This window comes from Echinops telfairi, unplaced genomic scaffold (genome assembly GCF_000313985.2).
Source record: "Echinops telfairi isolate 266 unplaced genomic scaffold, ASM31398v2 ScPeMD7_9;HRSCAF=40, whole genome shotgun sequence".
NCBI lineage: Eukaryota > Metazoa > Chordata > Mammalia > Afrosoricida > Tenrecidae > Echinops > Echinops telfairi.
This window is the reverse complement of record NW_022103906.1, coordinates 51,574,976-51,597,757: the sequence shown is the minus strand read 5'-3', so window position 1 is coordinate 51,597,757 and position 22,782 is coordinate 51,574,976. Positions and strand designations below refer to the sequence as shown.

The 22,782-nt window shown below is 39.0% G+C and overlaps 1 protein-coding gene across 2 annotated transcripts in view; it reads right to left on the bottom strand.

Moving 5' to 3' along the window:
• The window catches only part of VPS37A (VPS37A subunit of ESCRT-I), a 41,018-nt gene that overhangs the window by 14,209 nt on the left and 4,027 nt on the right, over positions 1-22,782 (bottom strand). Inside the window, exons 2-4 of one of the 2 annotated variants that reach the window (XM_004696169.2) lie at positions 13,817-13,891; positions 11,748-11,862; positions 9,525-9,625 (exon numbers count right to left, since the gene is read on the bottom strand). In XM_004696169.2, coding sequence (XP_004696226.1) covers positions 9,525-9,625; positions 11,748-11,862; positions 13,817-13,891 — 291 coding nt within the window. The remainder of the gene's footprint in view (positions 1-9,524; positions 9,626-11,747; positions 11,863-13,816; positions 13,892-22,782) is intronic. The other variant, XM_045286554.1, reaches the window with a different exon arrangement.

Genomic DNA, 22,782 nt, shown 5'->3' with positions numbered 1-22,782 from the left:
TAAGATTACTCACTGCAGCACTGAGGGCAAAGATGAAGGGTAGGCCTTTTAGGAAAGATTGAAAACAATAAAGATATCATCAAAAGGAGTCTTGTTAAATAAATTATGGTGCATCCATGAAATGAGTACTTTGTGGCTTCATTAAAAAAGCATGGTACCATCTGTATAAAACAGGAGGTATGTATGATGGGGCTTCAAAAGATGCGTGGAAAAATTCCATCGTCGTTTCATTCCATTTTCCCATTAACTTTTGGCGTCCTCACTGCTTCCTTGTATATGTACTATATAAACACCCACCCACACGACTTTGGATGCCAACGAGGAGAACTATACTGTCAGGACAAGAGGAGTGACAGAACGCGATACTTTTCACTCTGCATGCTTTTAGAACTTTGAGCCAAGTAAATATAGGACCTACTTAAACAACTACATTAAAAAAACACTTTCTGGTCACTTATTAATTTCAAAGAATGGTTAATTTTTAGCTTTAAAACTTGAAAATTAGTGGCATATATATGAATATGAGCTACTTAAAAAGAATATGATTTAAAAAAAAGAATATGATCAACCCAAGAAAATATTTATAAGATTCCTGAATGAATGTCTTAGTAATGCTGAACCAATCTGCTTTATTTTGAAGTTGAAGTCAGTAAGTCGTACTACAGACAAAGACAAGGCTCCAGGAAATGATGCGATTTTCATTGAGATGTGTTAGCAAACTGATAGCAACCCTGGAAGCACTTACTGGTCCAGGCCAAGAAACTTGGAAGACAGCTATCTGGTCAACCCAAAGGAAAGGGTACACACTCATCCCCATTCCAACGATAACTGACCCCAAGGAATGCAGACGTTATCAAACAGTACCACTGATACCACCACCTCCTGGGAAAATTCTGCTACAGGTAATTTAAAAACTACTGCAGCTGTACACTGACAGGGAGGTGCCTGAAACTCAAGCTGGATTCAAAAGGTGTGGAACAGGGCTGTCACTGCAGGTGTCAGATGGGTCTTAGCCAAAAGCAGAAAACAGTGGGGAGATACTTGTATTTAATCAACCTCATTTTGTACTGCATTCATTTGACTGTGTGGATAACAACAAATGGTGGGTAACACTGCAAAGAATAGGCATTTCAGAACACTGTACTGTACTTGAAGGACCCCTAGTTAAACAGTCTATTGCTAGCCAAAGGTCCGTGATAGATCCCGTCAGCTGCCCCATTAGAGAAAGCTGCTGTCAATAGCGTCCATCAACATTTGGTCTTGGAAAACCAATGGAGCAGTTCTACTCAGGCCTGTAGAGTCACTATTTGTCAGAATCTGATTCAAACAGTAATGGGTCTGGTGTTGGTTTCATTGTGGTCATATACAACCTGTTCATGAATCAAGAGGATCAAGGTGATGCAGCGTGGCTCACAATTGGAAAAGGTATGTCTCAGTGTTGTAACCTTTCACCATACCTATTCAATCTGTGTGCGGAACAAATAAATAATTCTAAAAGCCAAAGTCCATGAAGAAGGTGGCATCAGAATTGGAAGAAGACTCAGTAACAACCTGCACTATGCTAACAACTTTGCTTGCTGAAAGTGAAGATGAGCTGAAGGACTCACTGAAGAAGAATAGTGAAGACTAGTCTTCAGTATGGATTACCTCTCAACATAAAGAAAAAAAATTCTTACAAAAATAAGCAGTAGCCTGATAAATGGTGAAGAAACTTATCGTATATACTCGAGTATAAGCCGGCCCGAATATCAACTGAGGCACCTAATTATACCACAAAAATTGCATTAAAAAAGTGCTGAAAAAACTTGGCTTATACACAATACAGCAAGTTGTCAATGATTGCATTCCACTTAGATATTTAATGTCCATGCAACCAGCAGTGCAAAAACAAACAAACAGCACACTGTATTGGGCGACTCTGCTGCAAAAGCCCCCTAACATTTAAAAAAGCAAACAATGCTATTTTGATGACAAGGTGTGTCCAATCCAAGTCAAGGCCTTTCCGACCGCCTTATATATATATGAAAAGGAAGACAGAAGAATTAGTGAAGAGTTCAAACTGTGGTGTTAATGAAGAATATACCATCAACTGCCAAAAGAACAAACAAATCAGTCTTAGAAAAAAATATTACCATATTGTCCTATAGAAGTGAGAATGGCAAGACTTGCCACTTTGGACATGATATGAGGAAAGATCAATCACTCGAAAACGACTTCATGTTTGCTCAAGCAGTGGGTCAATGAAAATGAGCGAACCCGCAATGCTTTGCACAAAAACCACAAGAGTAGACCGAAGTAAACCAATGATGTTTAAGATGGAAAAAGGCAAGGCAATATTTTGCCATATGAGTTGAAACTGACTTGATGGCAACTAACAAGCAAGCATAATGCACATTATAATCTAAAAAAGTGCATCAATCTTGTTTTACATTATTTGTGCTATATCACAGAACAAATTCTAAAAAACCAAACCCACTGACATTGAGTCAATTCTGACGCACAGCAACCCTATGTAGGCTTTTGGAGGCTGTAGGAGCAGATAATCTTTCTGCCAGCGGTGAGTTTGAACCACCAACCTAATGGTTAGCAGTGTAAGACTTAACAGGAAGTTGGATTTATTGATCTGTATTTTCAAATATAGCAAACAAGTTTATTACTCAGCTCTACCCCTAAAGGAGATCGGAAATACCATTTGGGGATACAGAAGTTTCGGAACTCTGGGACTCAGACACAAAAAGGGTAAAGATGAGGGTGGGGCTAGTGGGTCTAATGAACTGGAAAACTCATCTAAGGAGATTTCCAGTTAGAAGATATCTGATCACCTTCCCGACACAATCGCTGAAGACAAAGCGGGTGCATAAGCAAATGTGGTGAAGAAAGCTGATGGAGCCCGGCTATCAAAAGATACAGCATCTAGGGTCTTGATCACGAGGTGTTAATGGGATGAGGTACTAGGCATCAAAGAACAAAAAATCATTGTGAATGAAGGGGAGTGCGGAGTAGGGACCCAAAGCCCATCTGTAGGCAACTGGACCTCCATTATAGAAGGGTGGTGGGGAGGAGACAAGCCAGTAGGGTACAGTATAGGAACGATGAAACATACAACTTTCTTCTAGTTCCTAAATGCTTCCTTCCCACCCCACCCCTGCTATCATGATCCCAATTCTACCATACAAATCTGGTTAGACCAGAGGATGTACACTGGTACAGATAAGAACTGGAAACACAGATAGGAAGCGGAAACACAGGGAATCCAGGACGGATGATCCTTTCAGGACCAGTGGTGAGAGTGGCAATATGGGGAGGGTAGAGGGAGGGTGTGGTAGAAAGGGGGAACAGATTACAGGGATCTACATATAACCTCCTCCCTGGGGGGATGGACAACAGAAAAGTGGGTGAAGGGAGACGTCAGACAGTGTAAGATATGACAAAATAATTTATAAATTCTCAAGGGTTCATAAGGAAGGAGGAAGTGGGGAGGCAAGAGGGAAAATGAACTGATACCAGGGGCTTACGTGGAGAGCAAATGTTTTGAGAATGATGAGGTTAATGAATTTACAAATGTGCTTTACACAATTGATGTATGTATGGATTGTGATAAGAGTAGTATGAGCCACCAACAAAATGATCTTTTTAAAAAAGAAAGAAAAATGAGCTGATGCCAGGGGCTTATGTGGGTGGAGAGCAAATGTTTTGAGAATGATGAGGGCAATGACTATACAAATGTGCTTTACACAATTGATGTGTGTATGGATTGTGATATGAGTTGTATGAGCCCCTAATAAAATGATTTTAAAAAAAAGAAAGAGTAGGAATAGAAATAGGAAGTAGAATTTTAAGTGACACTATGTTGTAGAGATTGCAATCACTGACATGAAACAATGTTTATAAATTGTCAAATGGAAAACTGACCTGCTCTGTAAACCTTTGCCCAATTAACATCAAGAAGTTCATCTGAATATAGAACAAGATAAAGGTTTTGAAAATCGAGTAGATGTGGGCAATAAAGCCAAGAAATACCGTGGAGGAGGCAATAAAGATACAGACAGACAGAAAGTCAAATGTTTCCAAGAGCTCCAATAACAGAAAGTAAATAAACAAGGAAAGAGGAAGGAAGGGAGAAAAGAGGAAAAAAAGGAAAAGGAAAAGAAAAAGCCCAAATGGAAATTTAAAATTTTTAATTGCTTACTAGAAATGCAGACATGAATTATTATATTAAAAGCCCATAAGATACCAATGCTGAATGATAGTGGGACAAGAGGAAAGTAAAAGGAAATAGAGGAAAGAACTAGGAGACAAAGGGTATTTATAGAGGTCTAAATACAAGCATGTACATATGTAAATATATTTATATAGGATGATGGGGAAATAGATCTACGTGCACATATTTATAGATTTAGTATTAAGGCAGCAGATGGACATTGGACCTCCACTCGAGTACTTACTCATGCAAGAACACTTTGTTCTATTAAACTGGCATTCCATGATGCACACCCTCCCGACACGATCACTGAAGACAAATGGGTGCATAAGCAAATGGGAAGAAAGCTGATGGTACCCGGCTATCAAAAGATATAGCGTCTGGAGTCTTAAAGGCTTGCAGGTAAACAAGCAGCCATCTAGCTCAGAAGCATCAAAGCCCACATGGAAGAAGCACACCAGCCTGTGTGACCAAGAGGTGTAGAAGGCCCAGGTATTAGACATCAAAGAAGAAAAAATCATATCAGTGGGTGTCCAACTTCCCGATATGATCACTGAAGACAAATGGGTGCATAAGCAAATGTGGGGAAAAAAGTTGATAGAGCCCGGCTATCAAAAGATATAGCATCTGGGGTCTTAAAGGTTTGAAGATAAACAAGCGGCCATCTAGCTCAGAAGCAACAAAGCCCACATGGAAGAAGCACACCAGCCTGTGTGACCACAAGGTGTAGAGGGGATCAGGTATCAGGTATCAAAGAACAAAATATCATATCATTGTAAATGAGGGTGAGTGCAGAGTGGAGACCCAAAGCCCATCTGTAGGCAACTGGAAACCCCCTTACTGAAGAGTTGTGGGGAGGAAACAAGCCAGTCAGAGTGCAGAGTAGCAACGGTAAAACATACAACTTTCTTCTACTTCTTGAATGCGTCCTGCCCCCACTATCATGATCCCAATTCTACCCTATAAATCTGGCTAGACCAGAGGATGTACATTGGTACAGATAGGAACTGGAAACACGGGGAATCCAGGACAGATGATCCCTTCAGGACCAGTGGTGATACCTGGAGGGTGGAGGGAAGGTGGGGTAGAAAGGGGGAACCGATTACAAGGATCTACATATAACCTCCTCTCTGGGGGATAGACAACAGAAAAGTGGGTGAAGGGAGATGTCGGACAGTGTAAGATATGACAAAATAATAATTTATAAATTATCAAGGGTTCATGAGGGAGGAGGGAGGGGGGAGGGGGAAGAGAGATGGATAAATGAGAAGCTGATATTAAGGGCTCAAGTAGAAAGCAAATGTTTTGGAAATGATGAGGGAAACAAATATAAAAATGTGCTTGACACAATGGATGTATGTATGGATTGTGATAAGAATTGCAAGAGCCCCCAATAAAATGATTAAAAAAAAAAGAACCTGCATAAATACATTAAAAAAAGATACCCATGCTGAAAAAAACCACAAGTTGCATCATCATGAACTTCCAAAATAACAAAGGCAAAAAACAAACAAACAAACTTGCTAATACAAGGGTTAAATCCAAAAAGTATTGTGACAAAAATCATAGCTATGTTTATTAAACAGGAATATCCATATGGGAAGCTATTTTCACAAAATAACATCCATCTAGGACTACTACAGAATTCTGGTCAGTGCTTCCATCTCTCAAAACCTTCCTCCCTTGAAGAATTCAGCACTCTTTGACTTACACCACATCAAAACAGTAGTTTGGGTGTCCTTTTGGGACTCAAATCATGTGCTTTTCCAAGGTTCTTTCAATTTTGGGACCAAAAGAAGTCTACAGGCGCACGAAGAGTGCTGCAGAGTGGAAGGTTTCCCAGTGAAATTCTCATAGGAAGAGCCTCAAAGAATGAGGAGGCACATTGTCATGATGGAGAAAAATTCTTTTACAGAATTTACCTGTGTTTGTTTTTTTCACCAATGCAGTTTTCAGTCTTCAGGACACTTCTTCATATTAAGCCTCTGTGACCATCCTGTGCTCTTGGAGAGAATCTAACATCACATCTTAGGAACTCAAAAGGACTAGCACCTTTGGAGACAATTTCTCTGCCTTAAATTTAATTGGCCCAACATATCGTCACGGAAGCCACTGTTTTAACTGGACTTTTGTCATCTCCTAAGGGCATGGTGACTTTTCCTAGTATTTCAAAGATGTAGATTCTCTCCAAGGGCAGAGCAGATGTCTACAGATAAGTCCTCTCTCTAAAGCAAGTGATTTACTGAGAGAACCTCTGCAGACATCCACTGGTTACAGAGACATAGTTAAACATGTCTTGTTTGCAATAAACTCATCCATGTATGAACTGTAATCTTAATTGCAATACTTTTAATTTACCCTCACATATACACAACAGAACTTCACCATTCTGAGTAAAAGGCCGTTCAAACTAGAATTGTTTTAACTGTACAAACTGAAACCAGTGTGAGAGGGTATTTAAAACATTTACAGGTAAACAAAATCTCAAAATATATCATCTAAGGACCTTGTGGCATACTATATTTCCCCCAAATAGCCACAGCATCATTTCTGGTTCACAATTTCTTCCAGAACATTGCCACTTCCCTATCAAGTGGTAAAGCCTATTTGAATCCCCATGAACCTGCTCGGAACTTTATCACAAGAGAATATAGCAGAAATGACAATGAATGATTTTGGCGGGTAGGTCTTTAGAAGGCTATGCGATTTTCCCATAGCTTTCTCTCTCTCAGGCAGTTCACTCTTGGAAACTGGACATTATGTTGTGATGAGGCCCAACCCCCACAGAGAGGCCAGATCTGTGTTTTCCATATGATAGTTCCAGATAAAGCCTCTGCTGAACACTAGGAACAACTGCCAGACACAGGAGTCAGCCTTTGGGCAATTCTAGTGGTCAGCCTCCCAGTCACCCGGATGGACACTGAGTAGAGCAGACATAAGCCAACTCCACTACAGCCTGCTCAGTTGCAGGTTAGTGAACAAAAGATAATTTTCATTGTTTTAAGCAGGAGCAATTTGATATGCAACCTTAGAACACATTTTAAGGCATAGAAGTGTAATATTCCTATAACAATAAAATGTCTAAAACAAAGGAAGCACTTAGGGAAAGAGCAGAAGCCAGAAACTTGGAAGTGCCCCCAGAAAGCATGAATCTGATGGGCCTGAACAAGATGGTCAATAGGAGCCCAAGGGTTCTCTGAGGAGGCTGTGGATGAGCACTTAAAGGAAAGAGGAAAATGTGACTGGAACTGTGTATGTAATAGACGTCAGGCCACCTAGAAATTCTACCCTGGGTACTTAATGATCTAGCAGCGTTGAAGGTGTCTGATTTCTAGAAGGTTGTATTAAAATATGAGAGGATGAAATAAAGATATTAAATATGAAAGAGACTGGAATGCCTGGATTGCAAACTAGACACCATCTTAAAGATTTTCAATTAAGAAAGAACTTCAAAGCAAAGATCAAGTTCAAAATAAAGCTATAAAATTCTTTAAGATATCTGAAAAAATCCAAAGCAGTGCCTCAGAAAGAAAACTGTTCAGTTAGACAAAAGGTCTTCTAGAGAGCCCAAGAACTTTAAGGTCATTGTCGCTCAAAGCCTTCAGTCAATGTCAAAAGTATGAGAAAGGCTGCTGTTGCAGAGATCTGTGAGTGTTGCTTTTGTCTAACGGAATTAAAGAAATACTTTAAAGGAATTGTATCAGTTTGGCCTAAAAAAAAGTCTGTACCAAAGGAAAAGGGCTCTTTAGACACGTACATTTCTAAGGAGGAAGAGGGTGAAAAAATACTAAGCTGCAAATAAGGACTACATTTCATAGCAAAGAATAATGACACAGAAGAAAGAAGAACCTGCAAAGGTTCTGTGGAGCACGGGCCCCAGAGAGCGCAACTATGTGCTAATCAAAGAAATGGTAAGTGACGTGTGCCCTACCGGTTCTCAGAACTGATATTACCTAGCTTGGTAGAGGACCAGGAAGAAGAGGAAGACCATCAATGAGATGGGGTGATACAGAGAACAACTGTCAGTACGGTACAGGCCCGGGCAGGTTTGTCTGTTGGGCACACGGCACCTGAAAACATGGACTAGTGACTCCTGGGTGCCTCCCTTTTACATCCACTTGAGTAGAAAGGTCTAGAGTGTTATCCTAGGCCTCTCCTATCATATATCATGGGGGCAGGAGTTGAAGGGGCAGGAAACTTGTATCTTTAATTCACTTATCTTCAGATCAAGAGGAATTGTGCTTCCAAATCACACATGGAAAGCTCCTTTCACACCCAAACCTGGTTTAAGTGAAGAAATCCATGGCACAGTCTGGAGGGCAGGGAGGGGATACACTGTTCTCCCACGGGAGACACGTGTCCCCAGAAGGACACGGCAGATATCACTCTCCAAAAAGACCAGCATCACAGTACTTCTAGTCCCACAAGCTCTTCCAGAACGCCACCACGCCTCTCCTTTGAACCAGGCAGGGCCTTTGCAACTGACTTCCGCCTGAGACGCTTACCCCCCGAACGTGGCTGCCATGCTGTAAGGCAGCTTGGACCACGTATAAATATATACTTGGTCTCCTTACCTAACATTTCAGTGTACAGTCAGGATCAACTGTCGAATGAAATGCATACACAGATGACTTCAAGCCCCGGACTTAAAAGCCACGGCAGCCAGTGCAAACAGTGCAGCACCCTTTACTACCACGAGAAAGAGGCAAACAAAATCCCCAGGAACGGGAAAAGCTAATGTAGGCAAGAGCAAACAAAATGAAACTTAAGAGATCACCAGACAGGTTTGATTGATGTGAAAAAATGATTTCCAAGGTATTTTTTTTCAAGATCTGCTGAAGAAAATAAACCAATAGAAAATGTAAGTAATTTTTAACTCCAGAAAAGGGGGACAGGGATAGTATACTACTAGAAAAATCCCATGGTAAAGTACTTGGTTCAGTAATGAAGGTATTTAGAAAATCAAAGGAGTGAAAATACCAAATATGGATTTCAATTAAAACCATAAGGTATCAGGGAGCATGAGGGAGAGTGGGTTTGTGAAAGATGCTAACCCCCTGTCTCCCATAAGATGTCTAGAAATATTAACCAAAGTGAAAGCATCAAGAGTTAGCAGTATGCACACATTCGTCAGAAAGAAAAGGCAAATATTAGAAGGGCTACAAGAGTAAAACTCAGTGTGAATGCATTAGTTTAACGGTATGGATGTGGTGAGCATGCTGCCTTTTAATATCATTTGATTTTCTAAATTATACTTTAATTACTTTGATGAAAACAAAACCAAATATAAGCAAATTTTAGAATGCACTACAAGTATACTTACTATGGAAATGCGGTTGAAGCAGGAGCCAAAACTGGAGGGTTCTTCCAAAATTCATCCAATAAACTCTGAATAATTTTTCCAAGATCCGAGTGCATTGTAAACTGAAAGTAAAGACAATATATAGGATCAACAAAGTGAATTTCAGACAAAGACTATGAAGTCACATTAGGATAATGTCACTGTATAACCAACTTTAATCCACTTAAATAGGTCAAGAATTAATTTAAAAAGCAAAGCTATCATGTCATTTTAAAATACACGTAATCTACAACTTAAAATTTTTTATCAGAGACTCACTACCATGAAGATTTAGTAATGAGAAATTTGGTTTGAAGTTTCCTTGATCGATAATGGGTCTGAAATATTTCCATCAAAATAAAAAAGCATACTCATTGCTATCAGGTTGATTCCAATTCATGGGAACCCTTATTTGCAGAACTTATGCATCAAGGGTAAACACGCAGAGGACATTTATGTAGCAGTCCTGCACATGAACTAATTGTACACATAGCCTAAGAACTTTAAGGCATATTTGAATTTTATCTTTTCCGAGCAACTACGGAAATCATCCACCAACAACTGCCGCAGTACACTGACAGGGAGTTGCCTGAGGCTCAAGCAGGATTCCAAAGAGAATGCGGAACAAGGGATATCATTGCTGCTGTCAGATGGATCTTGGCTGAGAGCAGAGAATACCACAAAGATGTTTACTTGTTTTATTGATTATGCCAAGGCATTTGACTGTGTAGATCATAACAGACTATCGATAACTTTGAGAAGCATGAGAATTCCAGAAATTTGATTGTGCTCCTGCAAAACATATACATGTACCAAGAGCCAATTGTGCAACTAGAACAAGGGAATACTGCATGGTTTAAAATCAGGAAAAGTGTGTGTCAGGGTTGTATCCTTTTACCATACTTATTCAATCTGTATACTAAGCAAATCATCAGAGAAGCTGATTTATCTGAAGAATATGGCATCAGGATTAGACGAAGACTTATTAACAACCTGTGATATACACATGACACAATCTTGTCTGCTGACAGCGAAGAGAACTTGAAGCACTTACTGATGAAGATCAAGAATTGCAACCTTCAGAATGGATTACAATGCAATGTAAAGAAGACCAACATCCTTTCAACTAGAACAATACATAACATCATGACAAATGGAGAAAAGATTACAGTTGTCAAAGATTTTGCCTTGCTTGGATCCACAATCAATGCTCGTAGAAGAAGCAATCAAGAGATCAGAAGATGAGTTGCAAAAGGCAAATCTGCACAAGACCTCTTTCAGAACATTGAAAAACAAGGATATGACTTTAAGGACTAGGGTGTGCCTGACCCAAGCTCTGGTGCTTTCAACAGCCTCATCTACATGTGAAAGTTGGACACCAATTAAGGAAGGTCAAAGAAGAATTGATACATTTGAGTTTCGGTGCTGGTGAAGAACACTGAATGCACCATGGATGTGAAAAGGATAAAGAAATCTGTCTTGGGAGAAGTGCTGCCAGGGTGATCCTTAGAGGCAAGGATAGCAAGACTTCATCTTGCATACATGTTTTCAAGAGAAAAGAGCAGCAAAAAAGGAAGGCCCTCCAGAGATGGGCTGAGCCGGCGGCTGCGACAGTGGACTCAGGCACAGGAACAGCTGTGAGGAGGGCACAGGACCCGGGAGTGTTTCCTTCGGTTGTGCCTAAGGTTGCAAGAGATAGGAACTGACTCGAAGGCCCCTAACAACAATACCAACCGAGGAACGCCTCACTCGGAAACAAATTCAAACACGAGCAGTTCTCGCCGATGCAAAACAAATCATCTTCACATCAGAAGTTTTGTTGTAATTCAATAAAGTAATATTTATTATGCACTTAATAGATCTTAAACTTACTGATTTTAAAGATCTTAAAGATTACTGATTCCAAAATACCCATTTGTAAACTATCAAGGGCTCATGCGGGAGGGGGGAGCGGGGAGGGAGGGGAAAAATGAGGACCTAATGTCGGGGGTTTAAATGGAGAGAAAATGTTTTGAGAAACGATGTACAAATGCGCTTTACACAACTGATGTGTGTATGGATTGGGATAACAGTTGTATGAGCCCCTAATAAAATGTTAAAAAAAAAAAAAAGATTACTGATTCCAAACTGACATTTTATATTTCTGTTTTGTAGAAAAGAAATACAACTACTATTACTCTGAAATAAATTATATTGTATACATACATTGTTTACTAATGGACAGGTAACATACACTCCTTGCTTATCCATTAGGTGATGTCGTATTGGAGGATAAACACTGATTACTGGTTTTTCCTGAGGAAATTGAGGAGGAAGCAATCTAATAATGACAAAACAGAAGGAAAACAAAGGCCATACATTATATAAATATAATCCTAAATCAACATTAAGAATAAATTAAATTTTCACACATTCATTCAGATTAATTATTCAGCAATACATACACTATTATGGATGTTGAGTTGACTGCAAATATACAAAATGTTACCCGTTGGCAGCAAACAATGAAGTAAATGAATAAAGCTTTCTTAATGTAGAATATAGGCATCCTGAACTGCAGCATATTTGACACACCATGCCAAATAGTTGCTTTGAGACACAATATACCAAGCTATAAAAAATCCCAGCTAAAAAGCAGATTGGACATTTGTATCAGGTGAACCTTATCAACCCAAAAGGCTCTGGCCCTGTGACTTTCCTTTGTTCTCTAGAGACCTCGGTGGCAGAGTACTTAGCCACTGAGTTGCTAATTGAGAGGTTAGTGGTTTGATCCCACCAATTGTGTCAGGGAGAAAGATGTGCCAGACTGTGTCCCTGCAGGTGAGCCAACAGCCTTGGATCTACTCTGTCCGAGTCCAAATCAACCCAAGTCCAAATCAACCCAACAGCAAATTTCAACTTTTAAGATGTTGCCAAGAATAATTTCACAATTTTTTCCCTAAAGGGTAAGGTAGATAAAATAAAAGAATTAGGCTAGAACCTTTGCAGTTGTCAACATCCCTTGGCTCTACTGTTCCTTTCTACCTTCTCAATTCTGAGGTCAATAACATGATTTTTAAGAATATGAATTCTTAACTGCTGCAAAATTAAGATTACTGTGAAGTCTTACTAAAATTCAGAAGATAATTTTACTACCTTTTAAACTGCTCTGTACCTTTTCTGAAGTAGAAAATTACTTGTTGGTAATATTGTCAAGAAGAAAACCAGGTCTTCATTAGCCTCTCCTATCTACCTTTACCTGGGGAATTGGTGAGAGAAAACTTGTACGAGGGCACTTCCAAAAGTTTGTAGATTATTTTTTAATTCAAGTTTTTTCACAAACTTTCTGAAGCACATTCTAATAGTTGTGGATGTTTAACTAGTTTGATTTAAAAAAATTTCTTAAAAGGCACAGGTTCCCAACCAATAGCTTCTTCACTATCCAAGTGTCTGCAATTTGCAGGTATCCTGTGTGGTTCTCAAAGGCTCCTATATACATTAATCTGGTATAATGCTTGATGTAGTTATATATTTATGCTTTAACTCATTCACTAAAGTAGCATTTGATAAGGTCTACTATGTACATCCATTATGCTAGGCAACGGTAAGACATGGTTTCAATCTTCAAATTAGGCACAATTTTCCTTGGTTGACGCACTTTTGCTAGCAGCTAATAATCTAATCATTCCATACTACACACTAATAATTGCATGTAAGGTTAAATGGATACTCAGAAATCATTGTCTAATCTTTCTCTATTGTAATTTAATTAAAATATGATTATATTTTTAACTTATCATTTTTCCTTAAATATAAATAATAATTCATATTTAGCTTAGAATATTCTGGTATTGATGTAGGAGATTTTTGTTGGTGAAAATTAGAATGTTCAAAGTTGTAAACAGAAAAGTACACACATCTCTAGTGCTTTTCCATATCTGATCCTTTAGGTTATCTGTCATTATTATTCTGAATCTTGTAAGCCTATCACCAGTTAAGTCTTTAGCAGAAATCAATAAAATGATTACAGTACCAAGGAGCACTATTACATATTTTCATTCTATTTTTTCTTAGACTACTTCTTTTTACAGCAATGTAAATTACAGTAATATCTTCCAAAAAAATATTTATTTCACTATATTGTGTAGAATAGTATAAATTCTATTTATTAGAATGCGAATATTCAAAATCAGTTTACTTTAGGAAACTTATTTCTAATAACTAAGGAACAGAAAACAATAAGGATATATCTTTAAGTACAATGACATGACAAAGTAGGCTACGATTCTACTCACATATTAATGTTAATTGTCAAGTTGTTTACGGTGAATGGTAATCTGTATTCCACATCTTTCTGTATTTCAGCTATACTATAGGAAAAATTTGAAAAGAAATAAATTATGCAAAATTATAAAACTATTAATGGTAAAAAACAAATTTCAAATGCTAGTGTCTCTTAAACCCAATTACTTCAACTTTGTATCAATCGAATCTGGACCATCATCAGTAACACTTGTATCTTAAAGGGGAAAAAAAAATCCATAATTAGAAAGCCTTGGCAAATTTGAACATGTCATTAAATAAGACCAACAGCAAGAAAAAGATGTGCTTTGTAGAATCAATGAAAAGGAGGGCAGCCTTTCATGAGATGGATTCACATGAAAGCCACAATGGACTGACACACACCACGAAGATGGCACGCAGCCAGGAAGCTTCATTCTGTTACAGCAGGTTACCAGGAGTTGGAGGCCACTGATGGCAGCCAACACAGATACTATTCTGAGACATCCACAATGGGGAAGGGCACCGCTAAAGAGAGAAGAAATTCTGTGTTCGTGATCATTGATTTACTATTATTTATGAATGACGGGGAGATGATTAAATTCTAAGATGGGTTTTTGTCCCACTTTGAGAGTCAAAATTATTCTAGAAAATCCTACATATGTCTATATAACAATTTTTATATAAAGATTAAGAACTCCTAAGCTAAACTGGATGGGATAACAGGAAAATCTAAAAGAATATGGGAAAAGCAAAAGTCTACTTTTTAGCAATAGTAATCTGAGAGCAAGGTACTGATCCAGTCTTGTTTCCTTAGTATAATTTAGTAACTAGATCAAAGGGTGGTTGTGAGTTAATAAATGCAAAGTGCTCATGACACATACTATTTTAAATGTTGTCTTGTGTGTTAGACAAGGTTCTCATTATTAGGATATGAAGGTATAAATAACTTTACAATCACTATGGAATCAATCCCCAATGGGCAACAAATAAAGAAGTCTAATGTTACTGTTACCATATATACTCGTGTATAAGCTGAGTTTTCCAGAACATTTTAATGAAGATTTTGTGGTAAAATAAGGTGCCTCTGGGTTGGCTTATACTAAAGTATATACGGTAGTTTCATTGTTGAAGTTAAGCCATTCTGTTTAATAATAAGCCTTTACAATCTTAAAACAAGGCAGATGCAGTAAGAATTCCAATTCAACTGTATCTTATGCAAGAATCTGTCCTAAATTAGCATAATTCATGATTGTCTAATTCAAATGACAAAGATTTTAATAGACCAGCACCATCGAACTGTGTACTACATTGAAACAACTGTATGTTGCAACCTTGTTACTCAAATGCAGACATGAATTTTGACTGGATGCATTAGGCAAAACAGCATTCATTGCTTCATTTGATGACAAATTACTTCCCTATATATAACTGATCACAAAAGTGACTTCAAATATATTTCTATTACAGTAACTTACAAAAGAGAACTTACTCCAAAAACAATTTATTGTTGCTGTAAAAACAAATACACAAAAACAAAGAGAATATAAAACTCACCCATGACTGCATAGTCTCAAGACAACCACTATTAACATAAGGTATATAACCTATTCTTCTACTTCAGTCTTCTTTTAAACAAAAATAGAATTAAACTGTACATACAATTTTACAACTTGATCTTGTCCATTTAGTAATTGTTACCATCTTCATAAACCAGCGGTTGTTATATTTTATATTACGGTTAATGATTGCATCGTACCTTGCCCTAGGTCCTACTGTTCTTTAACCTAAAGAGCCCTAGTGGTGTGGGTTACATGTTGGAGCTGCTAACATGCAAGAACAATAGTTTGAATCTACTCAGTACTGTATATACTCATGTATACGCCAAGTATTTCAGCACATTAAAAAAAATCGTTTTATTGGGGGCTCGTACAATTCTTATCGCAATCCATACATCCATCCATTGTGTAAAGCACATCTGTACATTTGATGTCATCATTCTCAAAACATTTGCCTTCGTTCCACTTGAGCCCCTAATATTAGCTCATTTTCCCCCTCCCTCCCTGTTCCCCCCTCCCTCATGAACCCTCCATAATTCATAAATTATTTTGTCATATCTTACACTGTACGACGTCACCCTTTACCCACTTTTCCTGTTCTCCGTCCCCCAGGGAGGAGGTTATATGTAGATCAGTTAGATCTTTCTGGAGCTAGATCTATACCTTAGTCCTTGGCTCCGCCCGAGAAAGAATTTACGCTGAAGCCTACGCTGAAGCCTGGCTCGTGATCCAAGTGAGTTTTATGAAAGTTAGAAGTTTCAGGTTTACCCGGCACCCATGGGGCGTTGGAAGCTGCTTGGCATCATGCAAAAGTGTCCCAATGTCCTGCCAAAGCTCTCTGCGCCAAAGTTCTTCCTCCTCCCTTCTCAAGGATTCCACAGGGAGGCGTGGTGGAAGACCCCTGATCGACCCCATTGGCTGAATTGAATTCACCTGGTCTAGGTGGGCCAATACAAGTACACGCCCACCCCTCCCTACCGGCAGGAATCCAAGCCTCTGGGCATGTGCAGGGCGCCACTCCTTTGTTCCCCTGGCTTGGCCCTCTGGGCACACGTTAAAGGACATTCCCAGCCCTATGCTAACCTACCTAACAGATCCTTGTAATCGGTTCCCTCTTTCTACCCCACCTTCCCTTACCTTCCATGTATCCACCACTCTCACCACTGGTCCTGAAGGGATCATCTGTCCTGGATTCCCTGTGTTTCCAGTTCCTATCTGTACCAAAGTACATCATCTGGTCTAGCAAGATTTGTAGGGTATAATTGGGATCATGATAGTGGGGGGAGGACGCATTCAAGAAGTAGAAGAAAGTTGTATGTTTCACCGTTGCTACCCTGCAACCTGACTAGCATGTCTCCTCCCTGCAACCCTTCAGTAAGGGGGTGTCCAGTTGCCTACAGATGGGCTTTGGGTCTCCACTCTGCACTCGTCCTCATTTACAATGATAGGATTTTTTTGTTCTTTGATGCCTGATACCTGGTCCCTTCTACACCTCGTGGTCACACAAGCTGGTGTGCTTCTTCCATGTGGGCTTTGATGCTGCTAAGCTAGATGGCTGCTTGTTGACCAGCAAGCCTTTAAGACCCCAGATGCTATATCTTTTGATAGCGAGGTAACATCAGCTTTCTTCCCCACATTTGCCTTCAGCGATCACATCAGGAAGGTCAGCACATTTTTTTTTAAACATTTTATTAGGGGCTCATACAACTGTTATCGCAATCCATATACACATCAATTGTGTAAAGCGCATTTGTACATCATTCTCAAAACATTTTCTCTCCACTTAAACTCCCGACATTAGGTCCTCATTTTCCCCCTCCCTCCCCCCTCCCCTCTCCCTGGGTTTGTTTTTTTGTTTGTTTGTTTTTTCTCTTTTTTAACATTTTATTAGGGGCTCATACACTGTTATCCCAACCCATACACACATCAATTGTGTAAAGCGCATTTGTACATCATTTCTCAAAACATTTTCTCTCCATTTTTAATGCTGTTTTTGTGGTAAAATTAGGTGCTTCGGCTGATATTCGGATGGGCTTATACTTGAGTTTGTTTAAACAGTAAGAGTTCAGGGCAATGAATGTACAAATGTGCTTTACACAATTGATGTATGCATGGAGCATGATAAGAGCTGTATGAGCCCCTAGTAAAATGATTAAAAAAAGAAAAAAAAAGTGTTGTACAAGCCCCCAATAAAATGATTTTTTTTTAAAGAAAAAAAAAAGGAGTTCCAAAGGAGAAAGATGAGGCTTTCTGAATCCCCAAAAGTTCACAGCCTCGAAACTCAAAAGAGCAGTTCTACTCTGTACAAAAAGGTTGCTATGAGCTGAAATCATTTCAAGAACATTTGATTTGGGTTTTGAATGCTTTAATCTATTCCCTATTGATAGACATATATATAGAATTATTTCCAAATTTTACTATTATAAAATCTATGCTTGGATAAAACTTCTTATAGACATATTTTTATGCTTAAATAGCACCTCTTTGGATGAAAATACGTAACACATACAAACATATTATATATCATATATATTTAAACTAATGCTGCGATTACACCAGAAAAGAATTCAAATGCACTTCCATTAATAATTTTATCTGTGGGTTTTATAAGAAGATAATTATCCTGTTTTTAACTCAGTGATTCTGGATTTGTGGGAAAAAAGAGTTTTAGCTAATAGACTTTTAAATACAAGTTTAAAAGTTCCTGATGAGAATATAAAATGATTTTTTAAAAAGTAAAGAAAGAAAAAAAGATCATGCTTTTGCTTTAGGGTTAGTGATCTCAAGTTCTGCTTGCCCAGGGTTGCTGTAAACATTAAATTTGTAAAAGATGCAGGAACTCTGAAGTGATAAAGCAAAGTTCAATTAAACTAGGGCTACCTGTAATATTTATACGAGGGGTACCCCCCCAAAAAAACCTGCAAGATTTTTTTCAAGGCTGTGTATTTAAATTTTTTTACAAAACAACCATATCCCCTTCAAAGTACTTTCCATTATACTTAATACATTTTTCAAATCTGTGATTCTGTTCTTGGAAACATTTTTGAAACTCATCTGTTTGGATGGTTGACAGCACTTCCCTTGTTATTTTCTTCACCTCTTCTAATTTGTCAAATTTCTGTCCTTTCATGCCCCTCTTCATTCGTGGAAACAAGCCTTTTTTTGTAGCACACTGTTATGCAATCTTTTCAGAATCTCTAAATAGAAAGCTTGATTCAGTCTGACCTGGTGGAATGAACTCCAAATGCACTACCCTCCTCACATCACAACCAGTTTTGGGGGGAACTCCCTTGCAGGTTTACCTTGAAAATAAAGGAGTCAGATGTTTAGACAAAGATGGTAGATACACAATAGATAATTCCTCTTTTCCATCTAAATATCTATGAAATATCAAAACATTATCAGAAAGCAAATGCGTGCCAGTACTAAAAAACAAAAAGAACCAAGGGCAGATAAGAAATATTTAGGGCTTCCCTCAGTGGTAAAGATAAGATGAGATTAAGGAAACCTATAGCTTTGTCAGGTCAATTCTGACACATAATCACAAGAGTAAAACTACTTGTTAGGGTTATGCAAATCTTTACAGAAAAAAATAACAAACACAAAAACACAATTTACTGCCATGGATTCTAAGTCACAGTTACCCAATATAGGACAGGGTAGAACTGTCCCGTGGGTTTCTGAGACTGTTAACTCTTGACGAGAGTAGGCAGTCTTCCACAGAGCAGCTGGTAGTTTCAAACTGCTGACCTTGTGTTTAGCAGTCCAATGCATAACCACTATGCTAGACTGCAAATCTTTACAGGAGCAGCCTGCCATCTTTCTCCCATGGAGTAACTGCTATTCTCAAACTGCTGATCTGTCTGTGAACAGCCAAGTGCTTAAACCACTGCACCAGCAGGGCTCTTCAGCTCCAAGGAGAGGTGTGAAATAAGAGCAAAAGAAAAGTACTTGTATAGGAACTTATCACAACCTAAAACATAAGACCAGATTGAAGTGAGGAGCAGTTTGAAGGTCTCCCAGTGTGGAGGGGCAGGTACATTTCTCAGGTCAATAAGTGGGAAGAATTTTGTGAAGAAGTACATAGGCTTGATAACTCTTCATTCTTTCCAGCTTCTTCTAAGCACTACAGAGCAATACCTAATATTCACACCAAGAATAAAGCAGTGAGGTTTACTTAAAAGTAGCAAACAGTGCCTCAGAAAGTTACTAACTCCTAGGATTCTAGTGACTCCCAGCAAGGCTCCATTTCCAGAAGACCAACTATCAGCTTGCCCCACAGAGCGGGCAGTCTTCTTTCAATCACTGATGCTGACTGTGGTAGAGACAGTACATACACACCCACAGACAAGTCCACAGAGCACCTCAAAACCAGAAAGGAACTTACTAAGAGTTACCAGATAGTTGAAGAAAACAAAACCATGAAAGGCATGCACCCAACTCAACAAATCAACCCCCTTAGAACGAAGAAACCAGAGCTTACACGGAGCAAAGAGAAGGCCATTAAATGTGTGCATGTAGTATCTTCAGAGAAACCAAAGAAAGTAGCACGTGCAGACACACACAATGCTAATACAAAACTGTAACATTGAGACACTGGAAATTTGAAATAAAAACATCAAATAAATGGTTCACTGCTCTGTTTGAAGAAGGTTTCATACCATATTCTTGGCGATATTAAAGCGTGTGAGAAATTCTAAGTGCTTGATTTTGCTTTTCCCAGGTGTTTAACATGGAACACTTACTCCGTTGTACTACAAAGGTGTTTCAAGAGGTTCATGGGAAAATTCTCTTCTCTTTCAATCCGATTGTCTACATGGTGTTCCGTGGAACCATTCAACAGTTTTGCAAAGGAAGATATAGAAACAGAAGAAAGCACCTACCTTGAAGGGTCTGGGGCAGTGGTAGAGAGGGGTCTGGGAAAAGAAAATAATACCTGGCCTATACTTAAACGTCAAGTGAGAGTTAACATGTCGGAAAGGCATCAGGGAAATGAAATGAGCACTCTACCATGGAGTAAACACCATCAGAAAGGCTTCAGATATGAAACAGCATGGCATTTCTCAGTCTCCATATTCTTTGGCTGCAAAGACATCTGACATTCTGTTTGCCACATAACCACCTTCTGAGATGAGCAGGCATTGAGCTAAGGAGGTGGATGCGTTTTTTGGCAAGAGTTGGGAACCTATGGAAAAGAATGGCACAGCATGTGGAACAGAAAAGCTGAGGGTCTAAGACGGAAAGCGAAGAGAACATGCAGGGCCTCATGGCAGTAGAACTGGTGCATTGATGGCATACTGGGTTTTCGTTGGGCTGTAAACCTCAACATCAGCAGTTCGAAACATCAGCCACTCCATGGGAGAAAGATGAGGCTTCTGCTCCGGTAAAGATTTCCATCCTTGGAAACCCAAAGGAGAGGTTCTACCCTGTCCTAAAGGGTTACTGTGAGGCGGCATCTACTTGATGTCACTGAGTGCTTGTTTTGTTTTTGTTTTCCAAGTGGAAGTAGAAGGAAGTCCTGAGGGAAGCAAACAAGCATTCAATTACTAGCTGAAAGAATGATACTCTATCACTTCCTAACTCCTGGCTCAGTTTTCAGTTCTGCTTCTTAATAGTCATAGTTTTCCAAAATAGAAAAAAAAAGCAATTCTGATTGGTGTAATTAGATTATATTTTTAACCAAATATTAAACAGAAACAGCACCAGAATGACGATGGAATTGAATAGCATTAATATGATTGCAGAAATCCTTATACTTAAGAGAGCTAATAATAACTGTCACTGTGTAACTTTGAAGTAAAAGAGTTGATTATAAATCACAGTTACCATTCACACCAGCTCCAAGTTGCTGTTTTAAAGATATGGTAATAAAATAATAAAGAAGTGGTGTAGTGGTGGTTACATATTGTGCCACTAACCGCAAGGTCAGCAGTTCAAAACCACTAGTTGATCTGTGAGAGAAAGATGAGGCTTTTTACTCCTGTAGAGTTATTGGTCGTGGAAACCCATGGGGGCAGTTCTACCCTGTCTTATAGGGTTGCTATGAGTTGTATGGTTTATCATCAGATTTTGGTATTTTATGATTTAGATCACACTACAGGGAAGTACTAAACAACTTGACTTCTAATGAATCCCTATATATTAAGGTTAGTGATTGTTATTACTTGGGGGTTTGTAAGTGCAAATAATAGAACATCATGTTGAACCTTAAACCAAAAATACCCCCTGAAGTCTCTTAAAACCACACAATAGTATAGCATAACTAGGAAGGAATGTCTGCCCTGAGCATTGGGCTCTTTCAAGAACTACTGCTATCAAGTTGACAATAATTATAATTCAAAAGATTAGGAAATTAGGGGCACTGAGTTTGTTAACTAGGGAAACACAACTCAGAAAAGGAGAGTGAAAATGATTATACAACTTGAAGAATGTAAACAAGGTAATTGAGTTTGACACATTGGGATTGTTGCCTTGATGTATGCTCTGCTGTGTATTTTCTCAATAGTAATAAATAAGGTAATAAAACAAGGGAAAGAAACTCAAGCTGAAAGTGGCCTAACCAGTGAGGAAATTACTTATCTCACAAAATTAGTTAAGAAATTCCACAGCTGGTTAATTTAATTAAACAGCTGTGGATCTGCTAAACTTATTTTGTGAGCTCACGGACTCAGCTATTTTCCATCTCTACCACATCCAGTAGTCAGCCTGGTTTTCCCTCATGGTCTAAGCAACTCCAGACATGTAATGTAAAACAACAATCCCTAAACGTGAGAGAGGTCTACCCTCCCAGCAGCTCGTTTTGTAATCGAGGCAGATGTTTTTAGCCCCTCGACCTATATGCTTCCCCTTCAAATCCCACTGACCGGGAGTACTGGGTCAAGGGCTCCACCTCAGTAAGAATTAACAGGGGAATGAGCCAATCGTTGTTGGCTTAAACAGATCATTCATCATCCACTGGGGTGGAAGGATCTCTGCCTCCCCTGTATGCACAGGGAGAAGCCAAATCAAAGCAAGCCCTACCAGGAAATCAGGGAAGATAGGCTAGGCAATGGATAGCACAGCCAGGGTGAATTTTTCCCATTGACACTGCTGTTTCAGTTCCTGAGTACTGCAAAGGGTTCACAATGCTTGGCTGCTAACTAAAAGGCTGGAAGTTTGAGTCCACCAAAAGCAGCTTGGAAGAAAGGCCTTATGCTCTCCTTACAAAAGATTAGTCATGTAAAGCCCTATGGAGCACAGCTCTACTCTGACACACTCAGGGTCACCCTTGAGTTGCAGTACACTTAACAGCAATTGGTTACTGGTTATCAACAAGACTTCAAAGAAGACAAATGGGTGCATAAGCAAATGTGGTGAAGAAAGCTGATGGTGCCCAGTTATCAAAAAGTATAGCGTCTGGGGTCTTAAAGGCTTGAAGGTAA